Below are 17,326 nucleotides of genomic sequence, written 5' to 3' on the forward strand. Positions count from 1 at the left end.
ATAGAGAACTTGGGAGGAGAGGCCTCCGACTTTTGCTCTGTAGCGCCGCCCTTGAGTACTATTAGGCGAATTCTACCACGCGAATCTGGAAGGAGCTAAAACCGCCGGCTGAGTGGGGAAGGCAGGGCAAAGATCGTGGTGGTGGCCACTTCCACACCTCAAGGGAACTCTCTAGCCAGTCTACAGCATCTCCAGTGAGGATACGGATTTTGCTAGTGGGTGTCAAGCCAGATCTAACCACAAGGGGGCAGAAAAAAGCAACCCTTAAGGTCAGTACCTATCTCTATCCGGCTCCCACCTACTCTCACCTGAGGCCAAGATGGGCGGTGCCTCACCTAGCTCTCACCTAGAGTTCCGTTAACCCTTTCCTGCCTAGTCTGAGTACTTTCCCCAGGCAGTCATTCTTATCGGAATTAGGGGTCAATTTTGATCGGAGGTAGGGTGTCCAGCCGGGGGTAGGGAGGCCAGGGTGAAGGTGAAGTCAGGGTTTCCAGGAGCTCAGACCCTTGTCCTTGTCCTAGCTGGCGCCTGGGGAGGCTAGAATTCTCTGCCTCAGATAGGTAGGTGACCTCTCAGAGCAGTGAAAGCCCTGCAGGTCACAAGAGAGGCAAAGGAAGTGGTCACTGGCGCTGGAACTCCCGGGACAAGCTTTAGTGGAGACTGCTCAAGCAACTTCAAAATCCAGACTTCCGCCTCTATGCAGCCATCAATCTGTCAAGGGACTTCAACTGGGGTGGTGGTGGGGTAGACCACGAGTGAAGGGAAGATAATAGATGACCGGAGCCGGAGGTAGGCAGTTAAAACCAGTTTGAGAGCGGACCGGATTCGGCAGCTCTCAGGTGTGTCGGCTTTGCGCGTTTTTCCTCCAGTTACTGGCAGCCTTTCAGGGCTCAGATCAGCCGAAGTTCCGGGATTGCGTTCCGGGACTTAACGTGTTAAACTGTGAGTGGAGTCCGGAGTCCCTCCCTCCCTCCTTTGCGAATCAAGTGTCACCACCTCCAAGTCCACCAGGCTGGCGTGCTAGGAGTTAAGTCTGCCCGCAATCTGCAAGACTGGAGCCAGAGAGGGGAGGAGGGGGGCGGGGGTGGGGGAGCAAGGAGATGGGGGAAGCAGACTGCAGGGAGACAGCGCCAGGAACCCCCTCCCTAGGGACCTGGCCCCTGGGCCCCCAGCCCCAAAAGGGGCCCTGCCCTCTCCAGGGTCGCGCTCTCTTCCCCCGCCCTGCCTGCCCCCCCCCACCCCCGCCCTCCAGCTTTGTGTCCCCAGGAGGGTGGGCTGCAGGATTTCCAGCCAAGCCTTGGCTGCCTGCTCAGTTTTTCCAAACCCTCCAGTCGGAGAAGGCGGGAGCCCTGTCAGGATAAAAGTCCCTCCCCCCTGCCCCTGCCGGCCCCCTCGCCCAGCCTGGAGTTTCCTGCCCCCGCAGCTTTTCCTAACTCCTTTCCCTTTCCGACCCTGGCCCCAGCGCCCCCTAGCCCCACCTCTATTGGTTCCCAACTTCCAAGTTCAGGTTGGAGGGGGTCAGGTGGACTCCACAATCTTAGAGAGGCGCTGGTAAAGCCTTGCTCGGCCGGCTGACCCTGAGATCTGCGGGGCGCCGGCCTGACTCCCAGTCTGGGCCCGCCCCAGCCTGGGACTCGGCCTCTTGGCCACCGGGGAAGGTGGTTCTTAGGGGTCTCCCGCTCCCGGAAGGAGGCGGTGCTGGGGACGTCGGGACAGCTGGGCAGTAAGGTCGGTGAGGCAAATGCCAGGCCCTAAGGCAGGCTTCGAGGAGGGGCAGTGTTCCCAGAGCTGGCACAGCTCTGTCCAGAAAGTCTATTATATAATAATCACCATCTATCAGGAAGCCAGGCAGCTGGAGAGAGTGGGGAAGCCAGAATGCCCGGATCCGCGCCTCATCCAGGGCCCAGAAAGGTGTCTCCACCAAGATAGGCACAGTGTGGGCACAGCCCAGCGATCAGATGATGAGGGGTCCAGAGGCTAGTGAGGGGCGCTGGGCAATCTGGCTGCTGCCGTGAAACCCCACCCTCAGAACTCTGACGGGCAGTGCCCCGAGCCAATGATTGAAGTCACTGTGGGGTTTGCGGTTAACCCTTTCTTGGTTCCTTGCTTCAGAGTATAGAGTCCACAGAATTTCCCCTGAACGGCGCCTACCTACACGGGCTAGTGCAAGCTGGAAAGGAGTGCCAGCATTATCTGTGAATTCTGATCACTCCAGAAACTGGAATCTTAGATACAAACAGTCTTGGGCACCCTCACCCCACCGTCCAAAAGTAAATTTTATTACAAGATACGGTTGTGGGGTAGTTTCCAGAAATCGCCTCGGGAGCTTTGGCACAGCGACATGGCCTCAGAAACAGGCACCTTCGTGCACTTACGTCCATGCCGCACTTTTACCGGCGACAGGGACACTCACTGGCATACCTGTGACCTCCCCCGCGCTGCAGCGACACACAGAAGCACGGTGTCTCCCCTAGTTGGCCAGTAGAGGGAGCCGCTCGATTCCGGCAAAGGGCCACCCGGTCCCCTTCCTGGCTCTTTGACTCCAGGGTTCCACCCAGAACTGGTGGCTGCCCAAAGCTGGGCTCTCTGTATTCAGACCTGGAACCTACGTTAGGGGAATGAGTCACAGCCACACCCAGGAGAGTGCTCCACTTGGCTGCTCCATGGGACATACCAAACACTCTTGGGTTTTACTATGTACTACGCTAAAACTCCTGCAACCCAGTCACCATTCCCCTTATACCGATTTCTGGACCTACTATAAACAGGATTGTGCCAAAGGGAATCATAAGAAGGGCTGGACTTGGTGGTATATGCTTTTAATCCTAGCACTTGGGAGGCAGAGACAGGTGAATCTCTGTGAGTTCGAGTCCAGCCTGTTCTATATAAAGAGTTGAAGGCTAGCCATGACTGTATAGTGAGACCTTGTCTCAAACAAAGAAGGCCAAGAGGCTTGTCATTTACATGATGGGAGACTAATACCCATAAATAACAGCGAGGGTCCTGTTGCCTGTGGTCAATAGTATAGCCTGGGGACCCCAGAGAGAGGAGAAACCCAGCTTCATTGGTCTACTCTCCTAAACTGAGGGATCACAGAGATCAGCAGCTCTGGGCTTCTTTTCGTTTCTTTAAAATGAAGATACAGAGCCGGGCGGTGGTGGCGCACGCCTTTAATCCCAGCACTTGGGAGGCAGAGGCAGGCGGATCTCTGAGTTCGAGGCCAGCCTGGTCTACAAGAGCTAGATCCAGGACAGGCTGTAGAAACTACAGGGAAACCCTGTCTCGAAAAACCAAACAACAACAACGACAAAAAATGAAGATAGACCTACATAGAAAATAAAAACAAAATATTTTTATTAAAAAAAATGGTCCCAGGGCATAATGGTCCATTCCTTTAATCCTGGCACTTGGAAGGCAGAGGCAGGCGGATCTCTGCGTTCAAGGCCAGCCTGGTCTAGTAGTGAGTTCCAGGACAGCCAAGGCTACAGACATTTTGTCTCAAAACAACCAACCAAACAAAAACCAACCCAAAACATGGTCATTTGATAATGCATATCAAGGTGATCTGTAAATCGTTATGTTATCACAATATATTTTATAGAGTTATATTCTTTCCACTTTCAGGGTTTTATTTATATTTTAGGTAGAATTTCATATTTGCCCAGTGGGAACTTAGGTTTCCACATACTGCTGAGGGCTGAGGGTAACCTTGAACTCCTGATCCTCTTGCCTCCATCTCCCATCATGCTGAGGGGCTTCATTCGGGGCTTATGCCCCTGCCCTCCCTTCTGAATCTTGTCCTGTGCCTGGCTCCTGGCACCATGAACCCCTTTCAGTCACTATTCACTGAAACCCTAGTGTGCAAGAAACACAGGGACTGGTCCTCAGGCATCTTGGCCCAGCCAAATGTACAGACAGAAGAAACAAGACAAAACATGGAGCCCGTCCTGGTGGGTGGATCGATGTGACAGGTGTGGGGTGAGAGGAGAGACAGCTGGCGAGTGTCTTTTTTTGCTGAAGCAGTCAGTACCTGTCACTAGGCGAGGGGGCCGTGGGATAGGAGGAAAGTGTCCTGGGGTAAGAGGACTTGAATTCCAGTCCTAGGTTCACTGCTTTCTAGTTGTGCAGCTGAGTAAGATGCTCACGTCGTATGAGCCTCAGTTTCCTCATCTGTGTAATGGGGCTCTAACATCTTTCCTGTAGGTTTGCAGGAACCATTGAGACAGCATATGACATGCTTTTAGACACTTAGAGCTTTTCTCCTCGCATGTGTCTCCTGTCCCATAGGACACTGCTGATGTTTGTGGGCACTGTGAGTGCATGTGTGAAGCCCTTTGAGGTTAGGGAGAGTTTGAGAAGACAAAGGTTTCGTTTCCTCAAACATTTTCTTAGCATCCAGTTTGCACTGCTGAAGGTTTAATTGAAAAAAAATTCAGTATATGTCCTCAGAGGGAGGGGGGAATGCTCTCAGTGCATAATGGATGTGGGTGGGTACAATAAAGAGGGAAACTGTGTGTATGTGTGTGTGTGTGTCCGTCCAGGCAACTCCCACTCTTTCCAAGCCGTGCAGATAGGAGGGTAGGTTTTGTCGGCCCTCTCCATAGCCTCTGATGCTGTGGGTATTTCTCCTCCCTAGACCTCAGGAACCGGGGGAGGAGAGGTGGCTTGAAGGCCCCTTCCCCGCCCAGGGCCAACAGCCTCCTGCTAGCCGGTCGGGCGCCTTACCGAGTCAGACCACTGGGAGGCTGGGGGAGCCGGGTTGGGCGAGGAGTCGAGCGAGATGGGGGAGCTCTTATTTTGACAGGGGCCTCTCCCGGCTCTGGTATGAAGGCAGAAGGAGGCAGCCAGAGAGCCCCGATGCTTATTCAGGCTGGGGAGAGGAGCCGAGTGGAGGGGCGAGTGAGGCTCCGGCAGCGCAGGGGAGCCCGGGGAGGCGGCGGCGCTTGGCGGAGCCAGTGGCCGGACATGCCCCGGATCCGGGGCCGCTGCAGCACCGCCGCCGCCGGGAGCCAGCCGGCCGGACGCCCGCACGCCTGGGTCCCCTGGCGCCGCGCCGCCCCGGGGCTGCGACCTGGACCCTCGGCATTCGACCAACAATAAGCGCCTATACAGCCCCCTCCCCGCCCCGCGCCCGCCGTCCCCGCGGGCCTCGGGGAAAGTGAAAGGAGGAGGCGAAGGAAGGAAGGAAGGAAGGGAGGAGGAGGAGCAGGAGCGGCAGCAGCCGGAGCCGTGAGGTTTGGGCCGAGACCCCAGCCCGGAGCCCCGGCTGGGCGGTGCGCTAGCTCTCCCGCCGCTGCGGGCGCCCAGGACCATGCCCCGCGGTTGGGAGGCAGGAACCCAGGCGACCAGTGCCTCCCGAATACCTGCTTGCGGGCCGGGCTGGTATTGAGATCAAGGCGTCCAGGATCAAAAGATCACCGCCTGCCCGCCTTGTCCGTGTCTCCACTGTCCTGCTGGAGGATCCCAGTGCACCTACCGACCCTGACCTGGTTATGGCGTCCAGCTCCGGCTTGGCGTGAGGACCCCCAACCTGTGCGAGGTGAGGGTCGGGTTGGGGCAGAGGGCTAAAGTCATGCCAGGCCAGCAGGAGCGCGCCAAGCGAGATCCAGTTTAAATTGGGGAGGGGAAGCTCACTCTGATTGTCTTTTACGTTCTGGCACGCACCCCAGGCTGTTTAGGAAGCGGGGGACTCCTCTTGGGTCATTAGAGGATATTCTTAGTTCCTCAACCTGGCTGGCAGCCTCGGAGCACCAGGAGAAGGGCTTAGGGGCAGCCGGGAGACCCTACTACCTTAGCTCAGAGAACAAGGCCGGCCTTGGGCCAGCTGGAGCAGGGAACTCTGCCCTGGGGGCTTCTGGGAGATGTAGTCCCCCTCCCAGTCTCGCTAACTCTGTGGGTCCCAGCACCCCTGCACTACTCCCCTGACTCGTGGGAGCCTCCTGCGGGAAGAAGACTGGGACAGGAGTGAGAGCTGGGGTCATTCTCTGCCCCCAGGCATTGCCTCTGAGCTGTAGGAGCCTCCTCTGCCAGGGATTCGGAGTGGTGTGGGCTTGGCTGGGGGTGGGGCAGTCACACAGTTCCTTGGAGGTTTCTCTATACTGCTTAGGGAAGGTGGCTCCTTCCTTGATCCGAAGGAGCTCCTAGGGCGGGGGTGGGTGTGGGTGGAGATTTAAGGAAGAGAAGTAAGACTCAGGCCTCCTGCATGGCTAGAGTATGGTCCTGTCTGAAGGCTGCTGGATTTGGTTTCAGGAGACGGGATCCAGCCTTCCTTTTTCCCTCTTGGAGGCAGAGAAATAGAACATCCCACAAAGCCTGGAAGTCTAAGACTGTCTCTGGAGCAATGAAGCAAGGATTAGCTTCTGTCTGTCTGTCCAGCTTCCTTCCTTCCGGGTTTTTCTGACACCCCCTTCCTCCCTCCTCCTTCTGTCTGTCTGCTGCTTGGGGTATGTGTTCATAATTTGTCTGGGGGAACCTCTGCTTCGGGAGAAAGAGTGTTGTTTGGGGGGAGGCGCGATCTGCTTCTGAGCTCTAGAAAGGGGTCTCCCCCACCCCGATCTTTTACTCCACCTCTCTACCTCCCACTGAACTGCTTGATGTTCTGTTTTCTCTGGGAATGTTGCCTGTATTGGATCTGCTACACCACCACCAATGCCAATACTTAGACTTCCTACTTCCTTCTCCTCAGCCTCTCCAGGGGTCAGTCACCTCCCAGGGGCAAGGAGTTCCTCTGCTGCTGCTCCCCGCTCCCCAGCATGGGCTTAACTGTCTTCTCTGGTCAAGACCATGATTTCATGGCTCCAGGGGAGGAGCGTGCTCAGTCAGCTCTCAGGTCCCACAGAGGAAGCCTCAGGACAGGCTGAGAATGGCTGGAGGTGAGAAGCAGGGAGGGAGGCAGGACTCTGCTACCAGGAAGGAAAACACTATTTCCCTCAGGTGACCCACCTACCTGGCTTTTGAAGGGCCGGGTTCTGGCTACCTCACTGCCGGAGTTTCTTTGCTAAGATCTGTTGCTCTTGCTTGGAATGAGGTGGGGGGCTCATGAAAAGGCTGGTGGTTCCCAGAGATCTGGAGTTAGAGCGTCAGTGCTTGTTCAAAGTACACATAGCACCCACGATTAGTTAGCAAGTTCCTGGTACCTGGATTATGCTGAAGCCTTGAATTGAGGGGAGGGGGTGGGTTCCACTTCAATAACCATGCAGGGCAGTAGCTGACTGGGCAGAGACCTAGTGGGTGGCAGGGTGGCACTGTCGACTCAGCAAGGGCCAGAGTGCTTGGCACCTGCTTTAGATTAAAGGAAATGTGGTATAAAGGGGGGGCGTTTGCCTTTGGTTGGGGGCTGGCTGCCTTTGGGGGAAGTGCCTGAGATGGTATTCCAGGGAGTCCTGGAGTGCAGGGTGTGTGTGGTGTGTGTGGGAGGGGGTGAGAGCACCATGTGGCAGGCTGCAGAAGCTCTGGCGAAAGTGGAGGGAGCCCTCACCCTGCAGCCTCTCAGCCAGGGAACCTTCAGATGAGTTCGCTGCTGAGGGCACCCTCACCCTGCCTCTGGTGCTGCCTCAGGCTGAGGCTCTGTCCCAGTGCCCTGGGGCAGCTCTAGGGAGCCAGAGTGTCTGTGTCCAGTCTTCCTGGGATCAAAGGAATCCCGGTAGCAGGTGGGGGTGGGGGACTGATGTAGCCCTGGTGCCATGTTTACTTTCCTTGAGTGTCTCCATTGGCGATAGTGAGGTACCTGAGGAGCCTGGGCACCCAAGGATGACAGGGAAATGGCATCCCTTGCTTCCTTGTACCAAAGCCCTGGGCACTGCCCGGGTGCTGACCTGGTGGGGGGAGGGGACAGAGGGGGATGGCACCGTGGGAAAGTGGGCAGCCGTGGGAGCAAAGCGGTACAGGCTGGGTGCCCCAGGCTGGGAGCCTCTGCCAGGCCCGCTCTCCCTGGGGTGGGGCTGGCTGTTCCAGGGACTGGCTCAACCTGTTGAACGCCTGGCTGCTGTAGCTTGGCATCTGTGCCCCTGCTTGCCAGCCCAACAGCTGCCCACCCATAGCCGCACTGTGCCCACTGCCCTCAGGGGCCTGAAGAAAGAGGCGTAGATTTGTCCAACATGCTTGGTAGGAACTCCTTCCTGGGCTGGGGATTTCTTCCAGGCTTACTAAATCTTCCCAAGTCTGGACCTCTGAGCTCCAGAGCTGGGGCTGGAGGGTTGGGTGGTCAGGGCCAGAACCTGAGGGGACAGGTGAAGAAGGCCACAGCCCTGAAGCTTCAGAGCTGCTTGAGGCATGTCACTTGGATGGGTGGCCCTGAAGGCAGCCTGGAGTTAGAGCCTGGAATTTCCTCTGCTGGGTGCCAGGGCCATGCCTCAAACCCCACCCCCAGCCTGGCCTGACCTCCCCTCCCTCCTTCCCTCCCTCTCTCCCTCCCTCTGTCTACTTTCCCTGAAGGTTGGGGGAGGGACAGTGAGGATCTTCTGGCTAGCAGGGAGAGGTGGCTTCCTGGGTGTGGGAGTACTCATAGGAAACTGAGGCTGTTCTCATGAAGACTTCTGGGGAGGAGAGGTCCCCAAGTGGGGGGGGACAGTCATCCCCCAGTCGCTTGACCCTTATTAGCTAGAAAAGCAGAGCCAAGATACTATTCTGGAGAGAAGGGGTGATCTCCTTGTCCTGTGGGTAGGTAAGGGGTGTGGTGGCTTCTTATTTTCAGTCCTGAAGGGAGTGGAGGTCCTTTGGGTCTTCACTTTTCCTGTCAGTGGCAAACACCAGTGGGAGGCCTTTCGTTTGCCCTCTGTCCAGCAGGCAGGGCCCTCCCCTCTTGGTTCTCGGCCAGTTGCTGCACCTAACTTGGTAACGCTTTATGGGTCCCCATGCCCACTGACTGAACCACCTCTGTCAGGCCCTTTCCTCTTCCTTGGGCTGGTGGCTCCAAGTTGGCCTGTGTTCCCCTCCCCCTTCCCTCCCCAGCTTCAGGAATGGCCCTGAATCCAGCCTTTCCAGCATTTCGAAACCCGGATTGTTTTGAAACCCTGAGTGCTTCCCTGCCTGCCGCCCCTCTGCCCCCGCCCCCCTCGCAGCTGTCTTCTGGTCTGACTTTCCGCTGTACCTTGCTCGTCATTCTCCATTTGAGTTTGTGTGCTTGCACACTTGAACACACACTGCACTACTTTACTTTGTATGCTGTGTGCATGTGTCCTGGAGTGGGTGTGTCTGTAGTTCTGTGTGACTGGCTGATGTCTGGTTGTTCCCTGAGCTCTCTTGGGTCGTCTCTGACTGTGCCGCTCTTGCCCGGGTCTTAAGGAAAGTTTGGGCTATTTTTAGGAGGTGCCTTGAAAGTATGTCTGTCTATCTCTCACTTGTGTGTGTGTGTTTGTGTGTGTGTGGGGGGTTCTTCCTGAGGAGTGTGCTGGAGGTGTGTCTCTGTGTGCTTATGGTCTGCGTCTCCTCCGCTGGGAACATTGTCTGGGGGCTGTAGTCACAGGTCTCCTACAGCTCTCTGGGACGCGGAGTCCTCTGCCCTTTGATAGGGGAGGGTTTCCTGGAGTGAGGCCCAAGCTTCTGGCAGCTCTGAGGCCTTGGAGAGAGTGGTGGAGTGGGGAGATGCTAGGATAAACTGTTGCCAGGGGCTGGTCCCTCTCCTTCTCTGGCCTTGTGTATTCAGCAGCACCAGGCAACCCTGTGTCTGGAGGGTATGGTGGATGGCTCAGCAAGGGGCCTAGGGTCTAAGGGAACATGCTCTTTCCACCTCTAGGTTCACCTCCTTCGTGGGAGACCAGGTGCAATCAGTCACAGCTTACCTGGGAGTTTGATGGTGCATTTCAGGCTCAGAAAACATCACTTCTCCACTGTTAACAGTTGTGTAACAAAACAAACTCAAAATTTAATCCCAAGCAAAAAAGCAGAGGGGCCTAGAAACCAGGCATTTGGGGTGGACCATTGCGGCCTTGGTCTAGGGAAGTTCTTACTGCTGTCTAGCTTCATTCCCTTCGACTATGGGTAAGGTTTCTGCAGGAGGGGAGAGCTGGAATGTTTTGATTTTTTTGTTTTGTTTGTTTCTTCTGGCTAGAGCCAGACTGTTGATAGTATGATCGTGTATATATGTTGGTTGGGATATATAGTCGCTGGGTAGCTCCAATTCCTCGCTAGGACTCAGTTTCCTTTCTTAGAATGTCAGGTGTAACCAAATGCTTTTCTGGAAGTCCATGCAAAGGTCAGTATGGAGGAAGATGGGTTGAGGATATTTGTATGAGTGAAGGCTTATGGAGACAACATCGGTAGGTGGGTACAGGGTAGTCTTTCCCTGTCCCCTCAGGTAGCCTCTGGTCCCCAGTGCCGTGGGAGGAAAGGAGGAATAGAGAGAGGCCTATGTTGGTACAGTGCTCAGTGACCTAGCAGAGGGAGGGCCTTGGCAGGGAATTTTCAGTTTGTTTCCCAATCTGTCTCTGAGACATGCACGCGGGCACGTCACTGCAGACACCTTAGGAAGCTGAGTCTAGAAAAGTCACCTGGATGGTGGAGGGCAGGGTGGTGAGACGGAACCTGTGGAGATGGCCTCCTCCTGATGGGCACGCTGTGCGGCCTAACCCCTGTCCCTGGACGCTGGGTGCAGCCAGAGGTCCCATCCTGACAGTTCCATTTGAGCCAAGAAGTAATGCAGGCTGCAGAGGGTTAAGTCTGGTTGGCAGGGACACCCCCACCCCCCCACCCCAGTGCAGCAAGAGAGAGGGAGGAGGGGTGGTTAGCAGCTTGCTCTAGTTGGCGTCTCTCCCAGAATTCTTCGGAAAAGAACTCCCCTTTGACCCCCAGTACAAACTGAGCCCAGCCACCAGCCTCCCTCCCTCCTGTTCTGGGAGCTTCACCCAGTGCCTGCTACTAAACTGTGAAACCTTCCTAACCCCAAGCCCCAGTACCTACACCAGGTCCCTAGGACTCAGGGGACCAGGGTTGTGGCTAAGGATACCACATAGGTACATAGGAACCTAAGCCCTTCCCCCTGCCACAAGTTAACCTGGGGGTGATTGGTTTCTGGAAGCTGGGATCCTTGGGCCTCATCCACCCCTCCCCCCAGGTCCTCAGGCCAGGTCGTGGGAGTCCTCCACCCCTCCCTCTCTCTGTGGGGCCAAGCTCTCAGGGAACTAACTCTGAGGTCTTCCAGTGCCTTCTCCTTCCTGCTTCCAGGACAGGGAGGGGGAGTGGCGTGGTGGGGCAGCTGGGTCAGCCCTGGCTCCTGGCCAATCCACAGAAAAGAAGGGAGGGGGCGGCTTGAGCAACTCTGAGAGACTTCCTGGAGCTGTAGGGTTGTCTGTAAATTGTACATGTTTATGGCGGGGTGTTGGGGAGGGTGTTGGGGTTCTGGGAGGATCAGGGGCATAGGTTACTGGTCAGGGACTTTTAGCTGTGACCATCTCTCCACAGGGAGCCCCCATCCCAGAGCACACCCCTGAGCCTGAACCTGACACACATTACTCAGAGGTGAGCGGGTCCATGTGCTTGTGTGTTTTCTTTGGCCTTCCAATCTGCGTCTGCCGTGGCTGTATCACTCTTGCTTAGCCTCCTGCTTGCCTTCGTTTGAGCTCCCTCCTCTTGGCTTTCTGCCCTAACTTCTTGCATTCTCCTCTGTGTCTGGGTGGGAAAATAGTCTTCGACTTAGAATACTGTTGGGGTGAGGGGTGTGTTGGACAGGGAAGGGTTAAAGCTGGGTGCCAGCGAAAGTTCTAGACCTTTTCTAAGTCTCTTTCTCTGGTGGGAGGTGGGAGATTTGAAGTCTGTTGACCGGAGGGCAAGGTGGATTTTCTGGTTGTCCCAATTTCTTGTCCCCACTCCTTGGTTTTGGTTTCTACTGGTTGAGTCAAATCCAGGGTGGCCACTGGCCACCAGCCACCCCTGTAGTATGGTTTCTGCTGCTACCCTGGCTCCATAGGCACGCATACTAACAACACACACACAAACACACACACACACACACACACACACACACATACACACTTCCCTCCTCACTCCCCTCCCTCCTCCTTACTTAGCAACAACTCTCTGAATTCACAACAAACACTCCTGTGAGCTCCTGTCTGACTAGGGAAAGAAGCTTGGGAAGGGAAGGAGGGGCAGGGGGGAGGAGCCTTTTTCCTGGATTGTCCTCTGGAGGGAGAACTTCTAGTTCCTTCACCTAATCCCACCACAACTTTCCCTGCTGGAGGCCGCGATCTACTTCCAACTTGGACTGTGTTAAAGTGGGAAGCGATGGGACAGGTGGGTTGGGAGGGGGGCTTGGACTTCAGTCTTCCCTGGAAAGTCCCACTTGACCTTTGACTCCCACCTGAGGCTGCAGGCGGGTAGGGGGTGGGGGAGTAAGTGAGTGAGTAGGACTTCTCATAGCCTTGGGCATCTCAGCAGGAGCCTGTGCTGGAGCACTGGAAACCTGCCTTTAGGTCTTGCTGACTTTGTTAGGGACGTGGCTAGGTGAGGAGGTAACGGATGGGGGTGGGTGGGGCTGGGGAGGCCCGAGAACTTTGCTCTCTGAAAGCCTAGGCCTGGCCCAGCAGGGCACCTGTGCCGAGGCCACAGGGTTCAGGGCTCTCTTTGATCTCTTCCCCTGGGATGAACTGTGGCCTTTAGTGCAGGACCTGGTACCCTTCAGACCTAGAGGGAGGGTTTCCTGGTCTTGTAACGGTGGGCTATGTATCTTGGGCAAACTACTTTTCTTTCTTGCAAAGAGGGAATAATAAAAGGGCTTTCTAAGCCAGGCATGGCAATTCCAGGAACTGAGAGGTAGAGGCAGGAGGATCTCTTCAAATTTGAGGTCATCCTTCAAGTTTGAGGCCATTCTGGATTAGAGCGTGATTTCCAGTCACAAACAGACAAACAGACCAGCAAACTCCAACACCCCAGGAACGTAAGAATAAAGTATTTTCCAAGGCTGGCTATGGTGGTAGGAAGAGCCTGCCTGTAGGAGTTGCAACTATTTAGTGGCTGAGGAAGTTCAAGGCCTCAGGAGTTCAAGGCCAGCCTAAGTAACACAATAAGACCTTATCACAAAAAAATAAGAAAAGGCTAAACTGGGGATGTATAGTTCAGCTAATAGAATGCTAGCTTTTCATGCATGAAGATCTGAGTTCAAGCCTAATACAGTATCGACTGGGTGTAAACCAGGTGTGGAGGCACAGGCAAGCCCAGCAGCACTCTGCTGGTAGAAGTCGGAAGATCATGGGTTCGAGGCTGTTCTTAGCTGCATAGTAAATTGTTTCTTTGCTTTTTTGTTTTCTGTTTCTCTGTAACAGCTCTGGCTATCCTGGAACTCCTCTGTAGACCAGGCTGGTCTTGAATTTATAGAGCTCCATCCACCCACCTCTGCCTCCTTAGTAAGTGCTGGGATTAAAGGCGTGCACCACCACCACACCACCCTGCTTGGTTTTGTATTTTGAGGCAGGATCTCGCTTTGCTGACCAGGCTGGCCTTGAACTCACAGAGCTCTGCTTGCCTCTGTGTCTTGGGATTAAAGTCATGGGCCACCATAGCTGGCAAGACTCATCTTGTTGCCTCAGTTTCCTTACTGTTGGTGCAGGCTGATGCTGTGATTGCAAGTTTTGTAGTTGCCCTTAGACCTGGAAAAAGACTTGGGTTCTGAATACCCCCCTCCCACACCCCCATGGCCTTGCCCTTGCATTTCTGGGCCCAGCCCTTCTCCCTCCCTCCCCAAGCTGTTTGTTTGTTTTAGTTTTAGAGCCCTCCCACCACCCAGCCCCTGCTGCTCAGTTCTTTCACTGGACTGAAGGAGACACTGTCCTTAAATGGCTTCAATGGCCTCTTTCTCTCTTTCCTGGTCTCGGAGTCAGGGACCTTCCTTAGGGAGATTATGGCAGTGTGGAGCTGAGGTGAGTGACAGGGTTCGGCCTGCCTCCTTCTCCGAATATGGAGGGCGAGTGTGCCCAGCACCTCACAGGGAGGCAGGGAGGGCTAGCCTCAAGCCCAAAAGGAGAGTAGGGGAATATCAGTGTCCCTAATATCTAGGGTGACATAGGGTGATACCCCTGGAATCCGTCCAAAAGTCTCAGCAGGGGAGAATGTGAGTGCCAGTGGGTGACCAGGACGCCCCAAGATCCTGGGGTGGGGCTGGTATGGTAGGGGCTGGAGCTTGGAGACCTCTGCCTGAGGAGCATGCAGGGCTGGATAACCCAGAGAAGAAAGGACCTAAGCAGACAGGTGGCTGGGATCTTCTGGAGATTGAAAAATGGGAACCCTGGAATATAGCAGGGCTCCTGGGTCTGAGACCTGGGCTTGGCGGGCAGGTGCCCTCTGTGGCCTTGGACTAGGAGGGATGGAGTAGAACTCTCCTGCTGCCCTGCCCACCTCCTGGGACTGAGAGGACTTCCCCTGGGCTTGGGAGGTGTGGGCTTATCTGCCTGTGCTACCGTGCTTAGCTGGTGAGCTGGCTATGTGTCGTGTGCCCAGCCTCTGGGTCTGCTCCTTGGGCAGGCTGGGGCTATTTTGGGATCGGGCTGGGGCTCTGGGGCTGGTTTCAGATGTTCCAATGTGAACAGGAGAAAATGGGAACAGATGGCTGGAGGGTTCTGATCAGCGGGTCCTGCTGGGAACAGGATTATTTTTAGGACCTTGTTAACCCTTTTGGGCTTGTGGGGCCCCCTGAGAGGTATAGCCCTTTCTAGTTGAGAAGGCAACAGGGTTTCTTCCTTGGGCCCTTCTGCCCTCTAGAATGGCTTCTCCACTGTGCGTTCTCTCTAAGACCCTCTCTACTCTTTAAGGAGATCCATGACCAGAGACTAAACTCACACTTCCTGGTTCAACACTGCACACATTGCTATGAAGGGGTCAGACTGGAGGGGGTAAAGGTCACACTAGAAGGGAAGCTTCCATCACTTACCTCCTGGGTAAGATCTGAGGCTGAGGGAGCTACAGATAGCTGCTCTCGGCATTCCTGCTCTGAGTTGGAGAAAGTTGGGAAACTCAAGAATGCTCAGGGGCCATGTTAGTAGAGTGAACAAACTTCTTCACAGAGGGCAAAGAAAAGCCATGTCGCTGGGTAGCACTAAAATGATGCCCACATGCCCCACCTGCCTGAGTACTCAGGGTACATACTTAGATGGTGCTTCTCATTACAGATGCCTCATTCTTGGGTACTATGTTAGCAAAGAGAGACTGCTCAAGGGACTTCGTCCAGGGCTAACATGCAATTTTTAGGTGGTTTCTGTTGATACCTCACTTTGTGATTTTGTCTGTGAGTAAACGGAGTCTCAAAGGGATGAAGAGGTGGACTTGGCATGATGTGATTGGCACTTCATCTGCTCAGCTACAGAGTAGATTCTCATTCACTCGTCGTCCCATACCTGCCAGGGTCCCAACCCCGGTCCAGGCTACAGTGGGCATCACCCCTTCTCAGAGGGAAGGTTTATGGGATGGTGTGGGAAAGGAGGCCTTGGGACAGGGGACCCTGCCTGTCACAACTCTCACAGTCCTGTAAACCCTTCTTGCCTGAGGGTGCCAGGACTGACACTAGAAACCCAGTTTGGCCTTCCTGTCTGCCCTGCAGGAGGATCACAGGCATACATCCGGTCTCATCACCCCACCCCCACTAGCCCTGGCCCAGAAGCCCCTGCTTCCTGGAGGGTCATGGCTGCCGGCATGTCAATGTAGACAGGACTAGATGGCCATCCAGGTACTGCTGGTGCCAAGAGCTTGGGCCAGGCAGGCAAGGCAAGGGATGGAGGATGTGTCTGCCTCTGGCAGTACCTGGGGTAGAGAGCAGAGCTAGGCAGGCAGGGTTTGGGCGAGGTCCCGTCCGTGGTGTGCTGGCTGTGCCAGCAGCCTGCCCGCACTCCACTCCTCCCACAATGGCCCCATTGTTCCCAGTAGCCAGGCAGTTTGGAGGAGGTTCCTCGGCCACCCATGCCCCCCTAAATAGGGGCTAGATTAACCCCTTGGGAGACGGGACCAGGTGAAGGCCCCCAGGAAACGGCCTGGCTCACTTTTTTCCCTGTTGTAGGAATACTGGCTTGAGAAGTCATTCCCTAGCCACACAGCAACGGGCCACCTCCTGAAATTGGGGTCTTCCATCAGGGAGAAGTAGCACCTAGACCCTCTCCTACCCCCAGTCTGGTACAGGTGCCAGGGGGCAGGAAGTGCCAGGGGGGTGGCAGTGAAGCCCAGATATATTTGGGCGGTGGGGCTAATTCCAGCCACTACCGTCTGCTCTGCTGGCTCCTGCACTCCTTTCCTTCCTGTGAAACCAGAGCTGGGTTGGGCCTAGCTCAGGATTTCGGTGGATTTAAAGAGGCAGCACCATCTCTGCCAGCCTGGCTTCCTCTCCCCCTCCCCAGATAGGGTCTGGGTCAGAGCGATCTGGAGGACTTTGAGCACCTCCTTTGCCCTGGGCTAACCCCTGGCCTTGGTCTCGGTCAGGGTACTAGACTTCTGGCACTCCTCTCTCCCAGAGCCTTGGGCGGGTGGGGTGGGCGGGGGTGGGCTGTGGTTTCCTGTGTTGGCTGTTTGTGCCTGGCCCAGAGTGCCCGCTGCCTGCCTGGGCTTCCTGCCCTGTCTTGTTTCCTTGTGCCCCCCCACCCCTCCCCACCCCTCTCCCTAGGGGGAGGGAGTAGCTAGGGATGGGGCAGCAGTCTTTTGGGGGCACCCCACTGCCAGGGCATGATTGCTTCCTGAGGTCTGGACGCACAGGTAATGGCTGAAAGAGCCTACAGAAGTAGGGTGGACTGTTCTGGCAATGTCACTTACCCCTGTTATGCCCAGGTCTGCGAAGTCCCCCAAAACCAACAAGGAGATCGAGGCCCTATGTAAAAGCAAAGAGACTTTATTTTATGCAAGTTTGCAAACTCAGTCTCTCCGCATGTCCAATGTATTGGAATAAACAGAGAGCCCCCGAGCTCAGTTAGAGTTGGGTTTTTATAGAACTCAAGTAAAGGTGGGGATGAGGGGTTTCTAAGGCTCAGGACCCCTGATTGACTGACATTTGTCTAGGGGTGGCAGCTGATCCACAGTGGTCCACGAAGAGCAGAACAGAAAGAGATCCCACAGGTGCTCGGTGCAAAGATTCTGAATTGCACGTTTCTGGGGTCAGTAGACTCCTGGTCCTGCGGGGTTAGAATTGTTTGACCTTACCTGGGGCTCTAGGTGGGGCATGCTGGCTGGAAACTCCGCTGGTAAAACTTCCCCAAGCAAAACTGTTTATTTGCATGGATTCCTGGGAGGGGAGTTGTTGCTAGGAACCCAGGCCAGGGGACCCCAACCACGCTAAGCCTGGAAGTCCCCACCTAGAGGGTCCCTAACAGAATAACAACTTGGGTCCTTAAGCAGATTTCCTTGAGCTACCTCTAAATCCCTG

At 55.4% G+C, this 17,326-nt stretch overlaps 1 protein-coding gene across 8 annotated transcripts in view; it reads left to right on the top strand.

Annotated features, from left to right (window-relative positions):
* The first annotated feature begins 4,583 nt into the window (after nucleotides 1-4,583).
* Nucleotides 4,584-17,326, top strand: part of Bcl9l (BCL9 like) — a 30,042-nt gene continuing 17,299 nt past the window's right edge. For 2 of the 8 annotated variants that reach the window (XM_038321731.2, XM_038321737.2), the window contains exons 1-2: nucleotides 8,064-8,658; nucleotides 11,398-11,454. Coding sequence is in view for 1 of the 8 variants with exons in the window: in XM_038321729.2 (XP_038177657.1) it covers nucleotides 6,784-6,872; nucleotides 11,398-11,454 (146 nt within the window). In the remaining 7 variants the exon portion in view is untranslated. Of the gene's footprint in view, nucleotides 5,540-6,687; nucleotides 6,873-8,063; nucleotides 8,659-10,798; nucleotides 10,950-11,397; nucleotides 11,455-17,326 lie in introns of those variants that run through there. The other 6 variants (XM_038321730.2, XM_038321735.2, XM_038321729.2 and 3 more) reach the window with 6 other exon arrangements.

The sequence above is a fragment of the Arvicola amphibius genome, chromosome 3 (assembly GCF_903992535.2).
Source record: "Arvicola amphibius chromosome 3, mArvAmp1.2, whole genome shotgun sequence".
Taxonomy (NCBI): domain Eukaryota; kingdom Metazoa; phylum Chordata; class Mammalia; order Rodentia; family Cricetidae; genus Arvicola; species Arvicola amphibius.